Below are 22,450 nucleotides of genomic sequence, written 5' to 3'. Positions count from 1 at the left end.
AGGATGGGACAGTCCATTTTGTCAGCAATTGTCATCATTTACTAAACGGATTTTAATAAAATATCTATTAAAAAAATCAATTTGTAAGTATATTGTTTTAAATAAGAATGAATTTTACAAATCGATTTACAACTGACGGAGTTATGTGGTAACAAACATAAAAAATATACAACCGAACTCAAAATCTCCTTTTTTAAGGCGATCGAAACAATAGATTTACAGTACATATGTATAAAATTCAAAATGGATATTTACAAAAACTTTAATTAATTGAACGTGATTAATTTTTAAGGCTTTTTATAATGTATACAGAAACCTAAATAAATTCTTTTTTCTTCTCTTTCCGTTCTCGTCCACTCTTTTTTCTTTTCTATCTTTTATTTCTATCTTTCTATTATATAAAAACGAAGCTGACTGCGTCTTCAACGTATAGACAAAACTATAGGTTTAAAAATATTTGTCTGTTAATTTAATAGTTTACTAGTAGGACTATGTAACTTCACCTGCGTGAATACGCATATAAAAAAAAGTATCCTATATGTTAGATTAGAATATTCTATACTTATATATTATTATCTTACTTCTATATCAAATTTTATTTAAATCTATTCAGTCCTTTAGGCACAATACGTAACAAACATACAAAAATCTAAATATCTAAACATCCAAATGTCTTTACAAATTTATATTATTAACTGGTTAAATAAGAAAGCTTATCCATGAAAGTAATTTAATATTATTATTAGCATGTAACAACTGTGATTTCAACTTAGCATGCTACTTTAGAACACTAGCTAAAACAATCTACAATTTTATCCTCCATTCTATTAAAACACTTTTATAAAAACTATTAATTACATCAAAATATGGATTCCACTATATTTTTTTAAGACCACAATAAGAGTATTAGATATTAAAGATGGGTTTAAAAAGCAACATTTAAAGCTGTAAAGCTATTTAAAAATAAAAAAGCTGCTCAAGTGCGAGTCGGACTCGTGCAATGAGAGCTCCGTTTAAAATTATCAAGTTTTTTTTTTTTTGTGATATAACTACAAATATACAGTTTTCTGATTTTTGTCTTTACTTGTACTATATAACATGGCTTTTAGCGAAATTTCATGATTCTATGTCAACAGGTAGTACCCTATAGGTTTTAGTTCCCTTTGCGAATGTCAAAATATGCGATATAAATGTAACATAAACGGCCCTGTCGTTTAATTGCGTCGATTTAGAAGCTTAATTTTTCACTGCTTTAAGAGATTGCAGACGATACCACCACGCGTTCCTAAGAAAAAGGGTCTTGACAGACGGACGGACAGCGAACTGATCCTATAAGGGTTCCGTTTTATCCTTTGGAGGTACGGAACCATAAAAATGAAACAATTTATATGTGAACGGTAAACGGTACGACAGTATGGAAAACGCTACGATATTGTGCAGAATAGAAGGAGCCGGTAAAGGTTATTTTGCCCTATTTCACCACTTACTGGGTTTATTTTTATAGGCATAAAAATTAAATCTTTTTAAAAATTAAATAAATTTTATAAATGCGTTTTTTTTCCGCCGTGTAGGTTCCGACATAGAATAGACCACGCCTCGTGTCGTAAGAGGCGACTAAAAGAACTTATAGTCGAGGGATGGACAGCAGCGTCCCTCCTAAAACATTACTAAAGACCTGACTGCGGTTGCAAACTAGCCTACCAAGCGTGGCAACTACTAGCAAAACTCCAACTTATTGGGGAGATCTATGTTCAGCAGGGGACAGTTAACGGCTGATGTAAAATAATTAATATTTTTGCTCCAACTTAAGAAGTCTCCAGTTAGAGCAAATATATACATTTACAAATTTAATTGAATTTAAAATCAATTAAGTGATTTCGGAGATTAGCGTCAATAGATATCGTGATATGGGTGCTTTTTTTTATTACTTATCCATTGTATATACAAAAAAATAACAAAATAAGCGAAATATGTCGTGAATTGTCGACGTGAATTAAAACAGTAAGTATCTTATGTTTTAATCTAAGATAAGTATTTAAGAAATATTCCATTCTTATATTTAACGCAAAACAAAGATTGTTTTTTTATACAACTTATAATGGCAAACAAACTGACGGCCCACCTGATGAGAAGTGGTGACCGTCGCCTATAGACATGAGCAGTACCATGGACATATAAGAGTGTACTGTTTCGCCCATGATACCTCCCATGCATTGCCATTCCTGAGGACTCAGGTGTTATTCCTTCGTACCCAGTAAATTCACCCCATATCCCTTCAAACCGAAACACAGCCATGCAAACACAACTGCTTCACGGTAGAAACACGAATGCGACAGAGGTGCCCAAGCAATCGACTTTTGTATAAAATCTCCCTCTGGTTAACATTAGAATAAAGTAGCAGATTTTGTAATTTCATATTTAATTTCACAGTAGCTAGTTTACATATATAACGTATTCCGATCTTGTCATAATAAATGACTCCATATTTGCGAGCCGTTATCCGCGTTGCTATCAAAAAATTGTAATTGATTTTTTCACGGGTGATGCGTCAAGCGCGGACGCAAATGGCTTACGTCGGCCATATTGAATTAGTGCGTGGACGGTGGTGTCGCGGCGGCACAGGAGATGTGGAGTCGACGGCATGAATACAAATATATTTTTATGCTTCGAGAAAAGTGGGGGTCAACTTTTTCATACAATTTTGAGTGATAAATAGTTATGAGTGATTCCTTTATAACTTCTATATTTATTTTGTCTTATAAATTTTGCATTTTTTTAATACGTAAACGTTCATTTTATTTATTAAATAATACGTCAAGATACATTTTATGCGTAAATATATAGAAACTGATAAAAAATGAGTCAGCTAATTTGATAGAATAGAATAGAATAGAAATCATTTATTCAAATAAACTTACATTGAAGCACTTTTGAAAAGTCATTACATTTTTTTTAATCTACCGCTCGTTCGGAAAGCTGTCTCATCACAAGAAGAACGAGCAAGAAACTTGCGTGTTGCTCTTTTAAATAATTTTAATTAGCTGACGAAAAGTTTTTGAGGCTCCATGCTCTATCTGTATAAGCTAAGAACTAAACCTATGCCTCTAAATCAGCTAACATCTAGATCAATATCTGAATCGATTATTTTATTTTATTTTTTTATTTTTATCAATTATTTAGCATATAAACTATTTTATTTTTATTTTACTATCTAAAAGTGTTCCTGTCAATAAAATTTTAAATAAACAACGTCTCCATATCACTTCTGTTCCGCAACAAAATTCACTCATGAAATTAATTAAAAAACACTTCACGCCGGTGATTCTGCCAAATTGACGTCGAGCGGCCTGTGACTTCACTAATGGACCGACACTGTTGCTTAATTTTTGCCCTAACTGCATTACTTAAGTTTCGTTAATTATAAAAAAAAAAAAAAATACGACGCCCAAAGAAAATAAGTTCAAAAACGTACAAAAATAGATCTATTGCTATTGTATAATGTCTTTTGGAATCGACACTATAGGTTCATGGGATGGTCCAATGCCTGTTTGTACACATGGATTACATCTAACTTGGCTGTGTCTACTTGGCTGCGTGGTTCTAGCGTAGAATAGGTTACTTCTCCCGTTGCCGTGGGCGTCGTAAGAGAAGACTAAGGGAAGTTAATGGCCCAGAGATGGGCAGTAGTATTCCTCTTAAAATGTCACCAAAGTTAACTGCGGTTGCCAATCCACTTGCCAAATGTGGCAACTACTGGAAAAACTCTCCAAGGGAAAGGCTTATGTTCAGCAGTGGACAGTTATCCCTCTGAACGCGTATTTTTTTTATTTTTTTTTTTTCACAACAGAAAAAAACACATCGCTTAGACAACAAATAGCGGTACGAGTATTGAGCCATCTGGCGAGATTCTGAGAAACAATATCAATCTATCAAAACAAAAATGGCGGGATAACAACGCCAAGAAACATAAAAAATGCGAGCACGTCGAAATCGCGGAATACTTAAAATTAAACTAGTGGATACTAGAGGGTTCAATCAATCGATCCAGGTCTTCTCTATGCCCGGTAGATGGTGTGGGCGGACGAGGTAGGGGCCTCGAGGCGTCCTCCTTTGCCCCGGCTTCAACTCCGCAGGCAACAACCTCCGGGTCACTTGCTTTTAAGCCGACATACATGGATGGTCTGTGTATCAGAGGGTTAAACACTGATACGATGATTACATCTAGGGAAGTAAGGGGGGGGGGGGGAGAGGTTACAAAGAGTCCGTTTAGTATGAATCCTTCTGTATAGTTATTACCGCTTATTATTGTTTATTTGTTTGTTATTTTATTGCATCTTAACGGATTAACCGATCACTGTAAAATTTGTTACACATTTATTATATGGGATGTAAAAGGACCAAAGGTCACCATTTAACTTTGTCGGTAAACATATCCCTGTAACGGGATCAAAGTAGCGGGCAAAACCTAGTATTTATATAAAAATACATGTATATAGAAATATAGATATACAAATATATGGCATAAAATTGACAGATATCAAACTTTATCGTTTGGACCAATAGACCAATCTTGATAAAACATTAAACGCTAGTTTGACATTTTATCTCGATTGGTCGATTCCTAAGAACAAGGAATTAACATGGAAGGAATGAGGACCTGGTGTCTAAGATACAAGTTACGACTTAGTTTAGGCTCCAGATCTCCCACAAATTATGATACTTTTATTTTGTATAAAACGTAATATTATTATACATTGTAATTTGTGGAGATGAATAAACTAATTTTTATTTATTATTATTATTATCTCGATTGGTCGATTCCTAAGAACAAGGAATTAACATGGAAGGAATGATAAAATAGATGCTGGCCAAAAAGAGCTTTCCTTTATCAATCAACTAGACATAATACATAATGAATAATCACACAGACTCAATTAACAGAATCTGCCCTCGGATCCGCTGCGCTCGCGATATTGTGTACGCCCTCATAAATTGACAAACTGTCCAACTCTAGTGAACAAGGAATAAGTTTCTGCTTCCGGTCAGTGCGCGAAATAGGCTTGAATTATACGGGTGCAGATTTGGGACGGCCGCGCCGCGATTAATATTTCATTAACCTATCAATGAAATGCATTAATTTATATAAATTTTCGATATTTTTGATATTTGATAAATACTATCTAGAAAGATTTGCATGCTATTGAAAATGGCGAGACATACTGAATATTAAAAAAACAAATTGTGACATTTTATTACGAAACTATGTTTTTGGCAAATAAATTATTATTATTTGTCAAAAACATAGGAATTTAAATGTCGAGGGAAGGGCTGTTGCCCACGTCACGTGTGCCCTCTTGAAATTTTACCAAAGCTTAACCACGGCTTCCAACCTTCCACAAAAATAACAAAAGCTACTAACTAAAAATCTCCAAGTGGCAGACCATTGTTCAAGAGTGGACAGTTAACGGCTGATATCATCACCATCATACGATGATAATCATTTATTATATTAATTTCATTTGACATCCTTCTCATAGCAATGTTGGACACGTAGCGATACGTAAATGAGGTACCGGGTTCTATTCCCGGTCAAGTTAATTCAAAAAATAAACTTTTCCGAATTGACTCGAATTTGAGAGTTCTTAACAGTGTCGCTTATCTGGTCAACCTTTCCGCGGTTCTATCTGGAAACTATATCGGTTAATTCTTGTGGAATTCATCACGACGAACTAACTGACATGTTTTTATCCTCTTCTATTATCCCTCCCTGGTACCTTGCTAGCGTATACCGATAGCGCAGCCTTACCATTCTATTGTCACCCGTTAAAAAGAATCATCCTTGTGGTGAACGTAACTTTTTACAAAAAGTTTATTTCCGAGAATAATACTTATTGAATTTCGTATGACAACACGTTCCTAATATTCGACTCTGTTCGACTAAACTCCGCTAAAATTTAGACGTATATCTCATAGGTGGAGGTCCGCAGGCACACAGCGTGATTTAGCATCCAACTTGGCCGGTGTCCTGCGAGTAGTACCGAACCGACCGTTGTTTGGTTAATGAACCATGAATTCCTATTTGTTGTGCACTGTCCAGGTAATTAACTAATAGGTATACCTACTTATTCCAGATACTGGGTAAAGGAGTATCTGATACCATTAAATTTTCGCTGATTCGAATCCGGCTCGAAGGACCAAAATCTTATGAATAGTTCAAGAGGAAAATTATTAATTACCACTGATATTTTGTGGGGAAAATTTAAAAATAAAAAATAAATACTACTCTATTATATTACTGCTATAATAACTAAGGAATAACATTAGCCGTGTTCGGTTCAAACAGAAATCACAATACCATATAAGTCTAGGTACTAAACAGTACAAATTGACTACTATCTACCCCACTGTCACATCTCTCTCCCAATCGATCAATCAATAAAGACACACTCATCACATATATCCACAGTTGCGTGTATACAGTTTTTATAATTTGCAGAATGTTAATTCAATTATTTTAATTGATCTGTTAAAAAATAAACTTTATTAACGTAATCCGCATCTTGTGGATGCGGCCATTTTAAGTGTCTTTTAAGATTACTTACTACTAGTATTAGGAGAAACTCAGTAGAACAAATAAGAAAGAAGCAAAAATTTTCAAAATGTTCTTTCAAAAATCATATACAAACAATAACCAGAGATACTACGATTAATAAAGCTGTTACTAATACATTAAATCCAAATACTACCAGATATTGTACAATTTATAATATATAAATAGTAATTTTGCATATATAATACTTGTTAACATTTTACACGTAATAAATTATAATAGTAATATAAAATAATATAAATATTTAGACCTTGAAGTGCCAATAGTAGAATTAAAAAAGTATATTTTAAAATTATCACCTTTCCTGTAACGACACTATCTAAGCATCAATTTGTATCAGTAAACATTCATAGAACGAATACAATAACAATAATAAAGACGCCACGCTACGACACGTAACTGACTACCTGCACATAATGTCTATATAAACGGCAACCCAAATCCCTTCCACATTAGTCATACACATACTGTAACGACATTAACACCTTATTGGAAGAGCGCAAATAAAAATGGAGTCCTTTATCGACACAGAGGATCAACGGATGCACCTCGACGAAGAATGGAGAGAACCAATGGATCTCGATACAGACGAACATTTAACACCTTCGACGATGAAGCGTGTTAACTACGATGCTTTGAACTTGAAGGAAACAATATTCTACTCGTCGAACTTTTTCAAAGACGCAAAAAAGATACATGCATTGAACGATCAATGGATGCGCGTTGACGAAGAATGGGGAGGACCAGTGGATTTTGAAACTGATGAAGAGTTAACACCTTCGATGATTAAGCATGTTAACTTCCATACCTTAAACTTAAAAAAGGCAATATTCAGTTCGTCGAACATTTTCGAAGATGCAGAGAAGATGCTTCCTATGAACAATCAATGGAGGTGTCTCAAGGAAGAATGGGGAGAACCAATGGATCTCGATACAGATGAGGACATAACACCTTCAACGAGGAAACGTGTTAACTGCGATAATACGGACTTGAAAGAGACGACATTCAACTCGTCGTACATTTTCAAAGACCCAAACGAGAAAACTTGGGAAAAAGGACGCCACAGAATGTACCAAGGGTAGATTCTAAAGAATTTCTGGAAGATTGGGAACAATTAATTCCAAGCGATCTACCGGTTAAGCCGTTTTAGTACGTCGCCGGAGAAGTGCTGTCTGCTGGAATAGTTGAAAATATATGCGAAGAGACTGAGGAAATCTTCAAGACTGCAGATATACTCAGTTTTAATACAAGCACGATTAGTAAAATGAAAACGAACACGAAACCGACCACAAAGCAAAATGCCGTCGCTGAAATTGTTGAATGCAGTATACTCGTATCATTTGATGATACAATAATTTCTGATGAAGATGAATAAAGAAGAACAACGGGGTCGATCGATACGTTAAAGGACGAAGCTTTCGGATAAATAGATTGTATAATATATAGTAGTATTTAGACTTAAAGTATTAATTTTAGCTTAATTAATTGTTGTACTATTAAATCATTATAATGTATATATAGTTGTTAATTTATTAGTGATAGTTATGTAATTTATTATAAATTTCATACATTTAATAAATTTTAAAAACTTATAATTTCTTTTCTTTGTATTTCACTGAGTTACAGTATGCACTGTTTTTCTTATCACTGTCTAAATTTTGTAGAATACAATGTACGCAATAAATATATGGGTAATAATACTTCATTAAATTTTATTATCAAACATGATTCTAAAAAAGATAATAAATCTATGAAAAGGTTTTGCGGAAGTGCTCCGATTGCGACGGGAGAGGTCTCCATCGACGCCAGGGAATGATCAGAGCACGAGAAAAAAAAAATAGATGTTCTAGAGCTGATAGAAAGGGGAGAATGGAAAAAGTGAACAGAGTTGGTTTAGTTTAGGTTAGAAAGTGAGATTAAGTGTTAAGGAGACGGGGCGAGAGGGGGGTGGGTTATAAATAGTAATTTTGCATATATGATACTGGTCGCCATTTTAGACGTTATAAATTATAATACTATAATAAAATAATATAAATATTTACGTCTTTCAGTGTCAATAGTAGAATTATAACAGTTATTTATTTTTTCAACATTTTGGAATAAACATAAAATAAATGTATCTTTAATCACTTTTTTAAATAGTCTTTCATAAGTAGCTTTTTTATCCAACAAATTACTTTAAGTACGTATTTAATTTTTTATTACTTTTTATCCATAAACCTATTTTCAATCGGAAAGTCTATTTTTTTTAATTTATTTATATTGTTCTATACTCGCAAAAAAGGCCTGCGATTTATTATTGGTTGAATATTTACCCGTTTAATTTTATTATTGGTCACTTGATAATACGTCAACATACCAATGTATCGATATAATCGAAACAGATTTGAGGCGCGTTTATCGCGCTGTTTTAATTTTCTAGTACACACATATGGGTGTAATATAAATAAAATTAAAATAAGACAGGAACATTTCGTGTAAGTTAGGTGGGCCTGAAAAGAACTTTTTAACTGGAACGAAAAAAAAATGTTCTATGAAAAAGTCAAAACATTCAATGTCGGTAGGGTCCGCTGCGTAGAAAGCCGACCGCGCGATCGAGCCGCGCGGGTACCTATCTCATAGATGTGCGCCGCGCCGCCCGCTGCCACGCGCCGTGGCCGCCGGTGTCGCAAGCAGGGGATTGAAACACAGAACAAAATTCGTCATATTTTTAAAATGGAATGTCCGATTTCATTAATTCAAAGTATAATCTACAGACATTGAAACAGTCTTGAATACGAAATAATTTATTTAGTTAAGGATTAATATCAAGGTACGAATAATGTAGTCTAGTTTGTACCGGCGTTACTATTGCATATTTTAACATGAAAAATTAGTTATTGTGATGTTACTGTAACAGTTAGACATATAATATTGCGGTCTTTTTTTGTAGATATTAATGTTCTCTATAAAATTTGTATATCACTTTGCTCTATTGTTAATAGTTTCAGCAGCGAACGCGGCATAAGAAATTTTTGGTATCTTTTTCACATCTTAAGTTACATTTTCGACGTTTTCGCACGAATCCTTTACTAATTTCTAAATATTCTATAACCTATGTTAATCAGGGATAATGTAGCATTCTAACAGTAAAAGATTTATTGAAATCGATCCTCTTTATAATAATAGTGTAGATTAATCAAAAATGACAATATAAATATGACGTATTGCCTCATTAACTATCAGTCTGTCAATATATTCAACACCTCTCACAGTCTTCTATTTCATTCACTCACTTTTCGTATTGTGAGATTTAAAAAATCTGTTGGCTTTCTATATTTTTTTTTTTACACAAACCTTGTTCTGACAATAGCGAATACAAAAAAATAAATAAAGATAATAGCACCAAAGTGGATAATTCCAATTTGGTGCAGTGGTTCTAAAGTTATGTGCGTACATGCATTTTGCCGATTTATTTTTATTTATATGGATATTTAAAAATTATCACCTTTCCTGTAACGACACTATCTAAGCATCAATTTGTATCAGTAAACATTCATAGAACGAATATAATAACAATAATAAAGACGCCACGCCACGTCACGTAACTGACTACCTGCACATAATGTCTATATAAACGGCAACCCAAATCCCTTCCATATTAGTCATACACATACTGTAACGACATTAACACCTTATAATATATAAAGAGCGCAAATAAAAATGGAGTCCTTTATCGACACAGAGGATCAACGGATGCATCTCGACGAAGAATGGGGAGAACCAATGGATCTCGATACAGACGAACATTTAACACCTTCGACGATGAAGCGTGTTAACTACGATACTTCGAACTTGAAGGAAACAATATTCCACTCGTCGAACTTTTTCAAAGACGCAAAAGAGACACATGCATTGAACGATCAATGGATGCGCGTTGACGAATGGGGAGGACTAGTGGATTTTGAAACTGATGAAGAGTTAACACCTTCGATGATGAAACGTGTTGACTACAATACTTTAAGCTTGAATAAAACAATATTCTGCACGTCGAACATTTTCAAAGACACAGAGATGCTTCCTATGAACAAGCAATGGAAGTGTCTCAAGGAAGAATGGGGAGAACCAATGGATCTCGATACAGATGAGGACATAACACCTTCAACGAGGAAACGTGTTAACTGCGATAATACGGACTTGAAAGAGACGACATTCAACTCGTCGTACATTTTCAAAGACCCAAACGAGAAAACTCGGGAAAAAGGACGCCACAGAATGTACCAAGGGTAGATTCTAAAGAATTTCTGGAAGATTGGGAACAATTATTTCCAAGCGATCTACCGGTTATGCCGTTTTAGTACGTCGCCGGAGAAGTGCTGTCTGCTGGAATAGTTGAAAATATATGCGAAGAGATTGATGAAATGCCATCGCTGAAATTGTCGAATGCAGTATACTTGCATCATTTGATGATACAATAATTTCTGATGAAGATGAATAAAGAAGAACAACGGGGTCGAGCGATACGTTAAAGGACGAAGCTTTTGGATAAATAGATTGTATAATATATAGTAGTATTTAGACTTAATGTATTAATTTTAGCTTAATTAATTGTTGTACTATTAAATCATTATAATGTATATATAGTTGTTAATTTATCAGTGATAGTTATGTAATTTATTATAAATTTAAATACATTTAATAAATTTTAAAAACTTAAAACTTCTTTCCTTTGCATTTCACTTGAGTTACAATACTTAGTATGTACTGTTTTTCCTATCACTATCAAAATTTTGTAGAATACAATGTACACAATAAATATATAGGTAATAATACTTCATTAAATTTTATTATCAAACATGATTCTAAAAAAGATAATAAATCTATGAAAGGGTTTTGCGAAAGTGCTCCGATTGCGATGGGAGAGGTCTCCATCGACGCCAGGGAATGATCAGAGCACGAGAAAAAAAAATAGATGTTCTAGAGCTGATAGAAAGGGGAGAACGGAAAAAGTGAACAGAGTTGGTTTAGTTTAGGTTAGAAAGTGAGATTAAGTGTTAAGGAGACGGTGGGAGAGGGGGGAGGGGTGGATTATAAATAGTAATTTTGCATATATGATACTAGTCACCATTTTAGACGTTATAAATTATAATACTATAATAAAATAATATAAATATTTACGTTTTCAGTGTCAATAGTAGAATTATAACAGTTATTTATTTTTTCAACATTTTGGAATAAACATAAAATAAATGTATATTTAATCAGTTTTTAAAGTAGTTTTTCTTAAGTAGCTTTTTTATCCAACAAATTACTTTAAGTACGTATTTAATTTTTTATTACTTTTTATCCATAAACCTATTTTCAATCGGAAAGTCTATTTTTTTTAATTTATTTATATTGTTCTATACTCGCAAAAAAGGCCCGCGATTTATTATTGGTTGAATATTTACCCGTTTAATTTTATTATTGGTCACTTGATAATACGTCAACATATCAATGTATCGATATAATCGAAACAGATTTGAGGCGCGCATAGTGCGCTGTTTTAATTTTCTAGTACACACATATGGGTGTAATATAAATAAAATTAAAATAAGACAGGAACATTTCGTGTAAGTTAGGTGGGCCTGAAAAGAACTTTTTAACTGGAACAAAAAAAAAATGTTCTATGAAAAAGTCAAAACATTCAATGTCGGTAGGGTCTGCTGCGTAGAAAGCCGACCGCGCGATCGAGCCGCGCGGGTACCTATCTCATAGATGTGCGCCGCGCCGCCCGCTGCCACGCGCCGTGGCCGCCGGTGTCGCAAGCAGGGGATTGAAACACAGAACAAAATTCGTCATATTTTTAAAATGGAATGTCCGATTTCATTAATTCAAAGTATAATCTACAGACATTGAAACAGTCTTGAATACGAAATAATTTATTTAGTTAAGGATTAATATCAAGGTACGAATAATGTAGTCTAGTTTGTACCGGCGTTACTATTACATGTTTTAACATGAAAAAGTAGTTATTGTGATGTTACTGTAACAGTTAGACATATAATATTGCGGTCTTTTTTTGTAGATATTAATGTTCTCTATAAAATTTGTATATCACTTTGCTCTATTGTTAATAGTTTCAGCAGCGAACGCGGCATAAGAAATTTTTGGTATCTTTTTCACATCTTAAGTTACATTTTCGACGTTTTCGTACGAATCCTTAATTATTTAAAAAAAATTCTATAGCCTATATTGGTCAGGGTAAAGGTAGTAATGTAGTAGTGAAAGAATTATTGAAATCGATCCAGTACTTTTAGAATTTATTCATCACATACATACAAATTCTTTCTCTTCATAATAATAGTGTAGATTAATCCAAAATGACAATATAAATATGACGTATTGCCTCATTAACTATCAGTCTGTCAATATATTCAACACCTCTCACAGTCTTCTATCTCATTCACTCACTTTTCGTATTATGAGATTTAAAAAATCTGTTGGCTTTCTATATTTTTTTTTACACAAACCTTGTTCTGACAATAGCGAATACAAAAAAATAAATAAAGATAATAGCACCAAAGTGGATAATTCCAATTTGGTGCAGTGGTTCTAAAGTTATGTGCGTACATGCATTTTGCCGATTCATTTTTATTTATATAGATATTTTAAAATTATCACCTTTCCTGAAACAACACTATCTAAGCATCAATTTGTATCAGTAAACATTCATAGAACGAAAACAATAACAATAATAAAGACGCCACGCCACGTCACGTAACTGACTACCTGCACATAATGTCTATATAAACGGCAACCCAAATCCCTTCCACATTAGTCATACACATACTGTAACGACATTAACACCTTATAATATATAAAGAGCGCAAATAAAAATGGAGTCCTTTATCGACACAGACGATCAACGGATGCATCTCGACGAAGAATGGGGAGAACCAATGGATCTCGATACAGACGAACATTTAACACCTTCGACGATGAAGCGTGTTAACTACGATACTTCGAACTTGAAGGAAACAATATTCCACTCGTCGAACTTTTTCAAAGACGCAAAAGAGACACATGCATTGAACGATCAATGGATGCGCGTTGACGAATGGGGAGGACCAGTGGATTTTGAAACTGATGAAGAGTTAACACCTTCGATGATTAAGCATGTTAACTTCCATACCTTAAACTTAAAAAAGGCAATATTCAGTTCGTCGAACATTTTCGAAGACGCAGAGAAGATGCTTCCTATGAACAATCAATGGAGGTGTCTCAAGAAAGAATGGGGAGAACCAATGGATCTCGATACAGATGAGGACATAACACTTTCAACGAGGAAACGTGTTAACTATGATGATACGGACTTGAAAGAGATGACATTCAACTCGTCGTACATTTTCAAAGACCCAAACGAGAAAACTCGGGAAAAAGGACGCCACAGAATGTACCAAGGGTAGATTATAAAGAATTTGTGGAAGATTAGGAACAATTCTTTCCAAGCGATCTAACGGTTAAGCCGTTTTAGTACGTCGCCGGAGAAGTGCTGTCTGCTGGAATAGTTAAAAATATATGCGAAGAGATTGATGAAATCTTCAAGACTGCAGATATACTCAGTTTTAATACAAGCACGATTAGTAAAATGAAAACGAACACGAAACCGAGCACAAAGCAAAATGCCATCGCTGAAATTGTTGAATGCAGTATACTCGTATCATTTGATGATACAATAATTTCTGATGAAGATGAATAAAGAAGAACAACGGGGCCGATCGATACGTTAAAGGACGAAGCTTTTGGATAAATAGATTGTATAATATAATATATAGTAGTATTTAGACTTAATGTATTAATTTTAGCTTAATTAATTGTTGTACTATTAAATCATTATAATGTATATATAGTTGTTAATTTATCAGTGATAGTTATGTAATTTATTATAAATTTGATACATTTAATAAATTTTAAAAACTTATAATTTCTTTTCTTTGTATTTCACTGAGTTACAGTATGCACTGTTTTTCTTATCACTGTCTAAATTTTGTAGAATACAATGTACGCAATAAATATATGGGTAATAATACTTCATTAAATTTTATTATCAAACATGATTCTAAAAAAGATAATAAATCTATGAAAGGGTTTTGCGAAAGTGCTCCGATTGCGACGGGAGAGGTCTCTATCGTCGCCAGGGAGTGATCAAAACACGAGAAAAAAAAAATAGATGTTCTAGAGCTGATAGAAAGGGGAGAACGGAAAAAGTGAACAGAGTTGGTTTAGTTTAGGTTAGAAAGTGAGATTAAGTGTTAAAGAGACGGGGGGTGAGGGGGGGGGGTTATAAATAGTAATTTTGCATATATAATACTAGTTACCATTTCAGACGTAATAAATTATAATACTATAATAAAATAATATAAATATTTACGTCTTTCAGTCTCAATAGTAGAATTATAACAGTTATTTATTTTTCAACATTTTGGAATAAACATAAAATAAATGTATATTTAATCAGTTTTTAAAGTAGTTTTTCTTAAGTAGCTTTTTTATCCAACAAATTACTTTAAGTACATGTTTAATTTTTTATTACTTTTTATCCATAAACCTATTTTCAATGAGAAAGTCTATTATTTTTATTTATTTATATTGTTCTATACTCGCAAAAAAAGACCCGCGATTAATTATTGGTTGAACATTTACCCGTTTAATTTTATTATTGGTCACTTGATAATACGTCAACATATCAATGTATCGATATAATCGAAACAGATTTGAGCTACGTTTATCGCGCTGTTTTAATTTTCTAGTACACACATATGGGTGTTTTCATTTTCATTTAAGAGTTTCCTCTTGTCGGTGCAACTAATTCATGCATCTTCCTCCAGCCAGCTGTATCCCAGGCCATATCCTTTATCTCCCTATACGACATGACGCCTAGTGTTTCCTTTATCTGTCCCATGTAGTTATTCCTCGGTCTTCCTCTTCCTCTTTTGCTCTCTATCTTTCCTTCTATTATGCTCTTAAAAAAATCGTCATGTCGTATACGGTGGCCCAGCATTTTGTCTCTTCTATTCTTTATTATTTTAATCAATGTTCTCTTCTCGTTTACTTTTTTTAGGACTTCCTCGTTCGTTAGTTTTTCTGTCCAGCTTATCCTTTCTATTCTCCTCCATGTCCACATTTCGAATGCCTCAAGCATATATACACATATGGGTGTAATGTAAATAAAATTAAAATAAGACAGGAACATTTCGTGTAAGTTAGGTGGGCCTGAAAAGAACTTTTTAACTGGAACGAAAAAAAAATGTTCTGTGAAAAAGTCAAAACATTCAATGTCGGTAGGGTCCGCTGCGTAGAAAGCCGACCGCGCGATCGAGCCGCGCGGGTACCTATCTCATAGATGTGCGCCGCGCCGCCCGCTGCCACGCGCCGTGGCCGCCGATGTCGCAAGCAGGGGATTGAAACACAGAACAAAATTCGTCATATTTTTAAAATGGAATGTCCGATTTCATTAATTCAAAGTATAATCTACAGACATTGAAACAGTCTTGAATACGAAATAATTTATTTAGTTAAGGATTAATATCAAGGTACGAATAATGTAGTCTAGTTTGTACCGGCGTTACTATTACATGTTTTAACATGAAAAAGTAGTTATTGTGATGTTACTGTAACAGTTAGACATATAATATTGCGGCCTTTTTTTGTAGATATTAATGTTCTCTATAAAATTTGTATATCACTTTGCTCTATTGTTAATAGTTTCAGCAGCGAACGCGGCATAAGAAATTTTTGGTATCTTTTTCACATCTTAAGTTACATTTTCGACGTTTTCGTACGAATCCTTAATTATTAAAAAAAAATTCTATAGCCTATATTGGTCAGGGTAAAGGTAGTAATGTAGTAGTGAAAGAATTATTGAAATCGATCCAGTACTTTCAGAATTTATTCATCACATACATACAAATTCTTCCTCTTCATAATAATAGTGTAGATTAATCCAAAATGACAATATAAATATGACGTATTGCCATGAGGCAATAATTAATTAATGATAACTATCAGTCTGTCAATATATTCAACACCTCTCACAGTCTTCTATTTCATTCACTCACTTTTCGTATTGTGAGATTTAAAAAAATCTGTTGGCTTTCTATATTTTTTTTTACACAAATCTTGTTCTGACAATAGCGAATACAAAAAAATAAATAAAGATAATAGCACCAAAGTGGATAATTCCAATTTGGTGCAGTGGTTCTAAAGTTATGTGCGTACATGCATTTTGCCGATTCATTTTTATTTATATAGATATTTTTAAATTATCACCTTTCCTGAAACAACACTATCTAAGCATCAATTTGTAACAGTAAACATTCATAGAACGAAAACAATAACAATAATAAAGACGCCACGCCACGCCACGTAACTGACTACCTGCACATAATGTCTATATAAACGGCAACCCAAATCCCTTCCACAGTTCAGTCATACACATACTGTAACGACATTAACACCTTATAATATATAAAGAGCGCAAATAAAAATGGAGTCCTTTATCGACACAGAGGATCAACGGATGCACCTCGACGAAGAATGGGGAGAACCAATGGATCTCGATACAGACGAACATTTAACACCTTCGACGATGAAGCGTGTTAACTACGATACTTCGAACTTGAAGGAAACAATATTCCATTCGTCGAACTTTTTCAAAGACGCAAAAGAGACACATGCATTGAACGATCAATGGATGCGCGTTGACGAATGGGGAGGACCAGTGGATTTTGAAACTGATGAAGAGTTAACACCTTCGATGATGAAACGTGTTGACTACAATACTTTAAGCTTGAATAAAACAATATTCTGCACGTCGAACATTTTCAAAGACACAGAGATGCTTCCTATGAACAAGCAATGGAAGTGTCTCAAGGAAGAATGGGGAGAACCAATGGATCTCGATACAGATGAGGACATAACACCTTCAACGAGGAAACGTGTTAACTGCGATAATACGGACTTGAAAGAGACGACATTCAACTCGTCGTACATTTTCAAAGACCCAAACGAGAAAACTCGGGAAAAAGGACGCCACAGAATGTACCAAGGGTAGATTCTAAAGAATTTCTGGAAGATTGGGAACAATTAATTCCAAGCGATCTACCGGTTAAGCCGTTTTAGTACGTCGCCGGAGAAGTGCTGTCTGCTGGAATAGTTGAAAATATATGCGAAGAGATTGATGAAATCTTCAAGACTGCAGATATACTCAGTTTTAATACAAGCACGATTAGTAAAATGAAAACGAACACGAAACCGACCACAAAGCAAAATGCCATCGCTGAAATTGTTGAATGCAGTATACTCGTATCATTTGATGATACAATAATTTCTGATGAAGATGAATAAAGAAGAACAACGGAGTCGATCGATACGTTAAAGGACGAAGCTTTCGGATAAATAGATTGTATAATATATAGTAGTATTTAGACTTAAAGTATTAATTTTAGCTTAATTAATTGTTGTACTATTAAATCATTATAATGTATATATAGTTGTTAATTTATTAGTGATAGTTATGTAATTTATTATAAATTTCATACATTTAATAAATTTTAAAAACTTATAATTTCTTTTCTTTGTATTTCACTGAGTTACAGTATGCACTGTTTTTCTTATCACTGTCTAAATTTTGTAGAATACAATGTACGCAATAAATATATGGGTAATAATACTTCATTAAATTTTATTATCAAACATGATTCTAAAAAAGATAATAAATCTATGAAAAGGTTTTGCGGAAGTGCTCCGATTGCGACGGGAGAGGTCTCCATCGACGCCAGGGAATGATCAGAGCACGAGAAAAAAAAAATAGATGTTCTAGAGCTGATAGAAAGGGGAGAATGGAAAAAGTGAACAGAGTTGGTTTAGTTTAGGTTAGAAAGTGAGATTAAGTGTTAAGGAGACGGGGCGAGAGGGGGGTGGGTTATAAATAGTAATTTTGCATATATGATACTGGTCGCCATTTTAGACGTTATAAATTATAATACTATAATAAAATAATATAAATATTTACGTCTTTCAGTGTCAATAGTAGAATTATAACAGTTATTTATTTTTTCAACATTTTGGAATAAACATAAAATAAATGTATCTTTAATCACTTTTTTAAATAGTCTTTCATAAGTAGCTTTTTTATCCAACAAATTACTTTAAGTACGTATTTAATTTTTTATTACTTTTTATCCATAAACCTATTTTCAATCGGAAAGTCTATTTTTTTTAATTTATTTATATTGTTCTATACTCGCAAAAAAGGCCTGCGATTTATTATTGGTTGAATATTTACCCGTTTAATTTTATTATTGGTCACTTGATAATACGTCAACATATCAATGTATCGATATAATCGAAACAGATTTGAGGCGCGCATAGTGCGCTGTTTTAATTTTCTAGTACACACATATGGGTGTAATATAAATAAAATTAAAATAAGACAGGAACATTTCGTGTAAGTTAGGTGGGCCTGAAAAGAACTTTTTAACTGGAACGAAAAAAAAATGTTCTATGAAAAAGTCAAAACATTCAATGTCGGTAGGGTCCGCTGCGTAGACCGACCGCGCGATCGAGCCGCGCGCGTACCTATCTCATAGATGTGCGCCGCGCCGCCCGCTGCCACGCGCCGTGGCCGCCGGTGTCGCAAGCAGGGGATTGAAACACAGAACAAAATCTGTAATATCTTTGAAATGGAATGTCCGATTTCATTCATTCAATGAGTAATCTACAGGCATTGAAACAGTCTTGAATACGAAATGATTTATTTGGTTAAGGATTAATACCAAGGTACGAATAATGTAGTCTAGTTTGTACCGGCGTTACTATTACATGTTTTAACATGAAAAAGTAGTTATTGTGATGTTACTGTAACAGTTAGACATATAATATTGCGGTCTTTTTTTGTAGATATTAATGTTCTCTATAAAATTTGTATATCACTTTGCTCTATTGTTAATAGTTTCAGCAGCGAACGCGGCATAAGAAATTTTTGGTATCTTTTTCACATCTTAAGTTACATTTTCGACGTTTTCGTACGAATCCTTAATTATTAAAAAAAAATTCTATAGCCTATATTGGTCAGGGTAAAGGTAGTAATGTAGTAGTGAAAGAATTATTGAAATCGATCCAGTACTTTTAGAATTTATTCATCACATACATACAAATTCTTCCTCTTCATAATAATAGTGTAGATTAATCCAAAATGACAATATAAATATGACGTATTGCCATGAGGCAATAATTAATTAATGATAACTATCAGTCTGTCAATATATTCAACACCTCTCACAGTCTTCTATTTCATTCACTCACTTTTCGTATTGTGAGATTTAAAAAAATCTGTTGGCTTTCTATATTTTTTTTTACACAAACCTTGTTCTGACAATAGCGAATACAAAAAAATAAATAAAGATAATAGCACCAAAGTGGATAATTCCAATTTGGTGCAGTGGTTCTAAAGTTATGTGCGTACATGCATTTTGCCGATTCATTTTTATTTATATAGATATTTTAAAATTATCACCTTTCCTGAAACAACACTATCTAAGCATCAATTTGTAACAGTAAACATTCATAGAACGAAAACAATAACAATAATAAAGACGCCACGCCACGCCACGTAACTGACTACCTGCACATAATGTCTATATAAACGGCAACCCAAATCCCTTCCACAGTTCAGTCATACATATACTGTAACGACATTAACACCTTATAATATATAAAGAGCGCAAATAAAAATGGAGTCCTTTATCGACACAGAGGATCAACGGATGCATCTCGACGAAGAATGGGGAGAACCAATGGATCTCGATACAGACGAACATTTAACACCTTCGACGATGAAGCGTGTTAACTACGATACTTCGAACTTGAAGGAAACAATAAACCACTCGTCGAACTTTTTCAAAGACGCAAAAGAGACACATGCATTGAACGATCAATGGATGCGCGTTGACGAATGGGGAGGACCAGTGGATTTTGAAACTGATGAAGAGTTAACACCTTCGATGATGAAACGTGTTGACTACAATACTTTAAGCTTGAATAAAACAATATTCTGCACGTCGAACATTTTCAAAGACACAGAGATGCTTCCTATGAACAAGCAATGGAAGTGTCTCAAGGAAGAATGGGGAGAACCAATGGATCTCGATACAGATGAGGACATAACACCTTCAACGAGGAAACGTGTTAACTGCGATAATACGGACTTGAAAGAGACGACATTCAACTCGTCGTACATTTTCAAAGACCCAAACGAGAAAACTCGGGAAAAAGGACGCCACAGAATGTACCAAGGGTAGATTCTAAAGAATTTCTGGAAGATTGGGAACAATTAATTCCAAGCGATCTACCGGTTAAGCCGTTTTAGTACGTCGCCGGAGAAGTGCTGTCTGCTGGAATAGTTGAAAATATATGCGAAGAGATTGATGAAATCTTCAAGACTGCAGATATACTCAGTTTTAATACAAGCACGATTAGTAAAATGAAAACGAACACGAAACCGACCACAAAGCAAAATGCCATCGCTGAAATTGTCGAATGCAGTATACTTGCATCATTTGATGATACAATAATTTCTGATGAAGATGAATAAAGAAGAACAACGGGGCCGATCGATATGTTAACGGACGAAACTTTCGGATAAATAGATTGTATAATGTATAGTAGTATTTAGACTTAATGTATTAATTTTAGCTTAATTAATTGTTGTACTATTAAATGATTATAATGTATATATAGATGTTACTCGTAATTTATCAGTGATAGTTATGTAATTTATTATAAATTTGATACATTTAATAAATTTTAAAAACTTAAAACTTCTTTTCTTTGCATTTTACTGGAGTTACAATACTTAGTATGCACTGTTTTTCTTATCACTGTCTAAATTTTGTAGAATACAATGTACACAATAAATATATAGGCAATAATACTTCTATAAATTTTATTGGCAAACATGATTCTAAAAAAGATAATGGAATCTATAAAAAGGTTTTGCGGAAGTGTTCTGATTGCGACTGGAGAGATATTTATCGAAGCCAGGGAGTGACGAGAGCATGAGTAAAAAAAAATAGATGTTCTAGAGCTAATAGAAAGGAAAAAGTGAACAGAGTTGGTTTAGTTTAGGTTAGAAAGTGAGATTAAGTGTTAAGGAGACGGTGGGAGAGGGGGGAGGGGTGGATTATAAATAGTAATTTTGCATATATGATACTAGTCACCATTTTAGACGTTATAAATTATAATACTATAATAAAATAATATAAATATTTACGTCTTTCAGTGTCAATAGTAGAATTATAACAGTTATTTATTTTTTCAACATTTTGGAATAAACATAAAATAAATGTATATTTAATCAGTTTTTAAAGTAGTGTTTCTTAAGTAGCTTTTTTATCCAACAAATTACTTTAAGTACGTATTAAATTTTTTATTACTTTTTATCTATAAACCTATTTTCAATCGGAAAGTTTATTTTTTTTAATTTATTTATATTGTTCTATACTCGCAAAAAAGGCCCGCGATTTATTATTGGTTGAATATTTACCCGTTTAATTTTATTATTAGTCACTTGATAATACGTCAACATACCAATGTATCGATATAATCGAAACAGATTTGAGCCACGATTATCGCGCTGTTTTAATTTTCTAGTACACACATATGGGTGTTTTCATTTTCATTTAAGAGTTTCCTCTTGTCGGTGCAACTAATTCATGCATCTTCCTCCAGCCAGCTGTATCCCAGGCCATATCCTTTATCTCCCTATACGACATGACGCCTAGTGTTTCCTTTATCTGTCCCATGTAGTTATTCCTCGGT

At 33.6% G+C, this 22,450-nt stretch overlaps 2 protein-coding genes across 2 annotated transcripts; both read left to right on the top strand.

The window, feature by feature from the left end:
* The first annotated feature begins 7,119 nt into the window (after window positions 1-7,119).
* Window positions 7,120-8,023, top strand: LOC116413390 (uncharacterized). Its single transcript, XM_052894905.1, has 2 exons — window positions 7,120-7,578; window positions 7,761-8,023. Exons 1-2 carry the CDS (start codon window positions 7,120-7,122, stop codon window positions 7,983-7,985), a joined length of 684 nt encoding a protein of 227 aa, XP_052750865.1. The 3' UTR covers window positions 7,986-8,023.
* Window positions 8,024-17,210: 9,187 nt separating this feature from the next.
* On the top strand, window positions 17,211-19,283 carry LOC128200687 (uncharacterized). The gene is made up of 3 exons (XM_052894904.1): window positions 17,211-17,680; window positions 17,752-17,935; window positions 19,167-19,283. The coding sequence occupies exons 1-3, from the start codon at window positions 17,220-17,222 to the stop codon at window positions 19,281-19,283; spliced, it is 762 nt and encodes a 253-aa protein (XP_052750864.1). The 5' UTR covers window positions 17,211-17,219.
* The last annotated feature ends 3,167 nt before the right edge of the window (window positions 19,284-22,450 follow it).

Source organism: Galleria mellonella, unplaced genomic scaffold (assembly GCF_026898425.1).
Source record: "Galleria mellonella isolate WM207_F2 unplaced genomic scaffold, CSIRO_AGI_GalMel_v1 utg246, whole genome shotgun sequence".
Lineage (NCBI taxonomy): Eukaryota > Metazoa > Arthropoda > Insecta > Lepidoptera > Pyralidae > Galleria > Galleria mellonella.
This window is presented reverse-complemented; position numbering and strand designations above follow the sequence as displayed.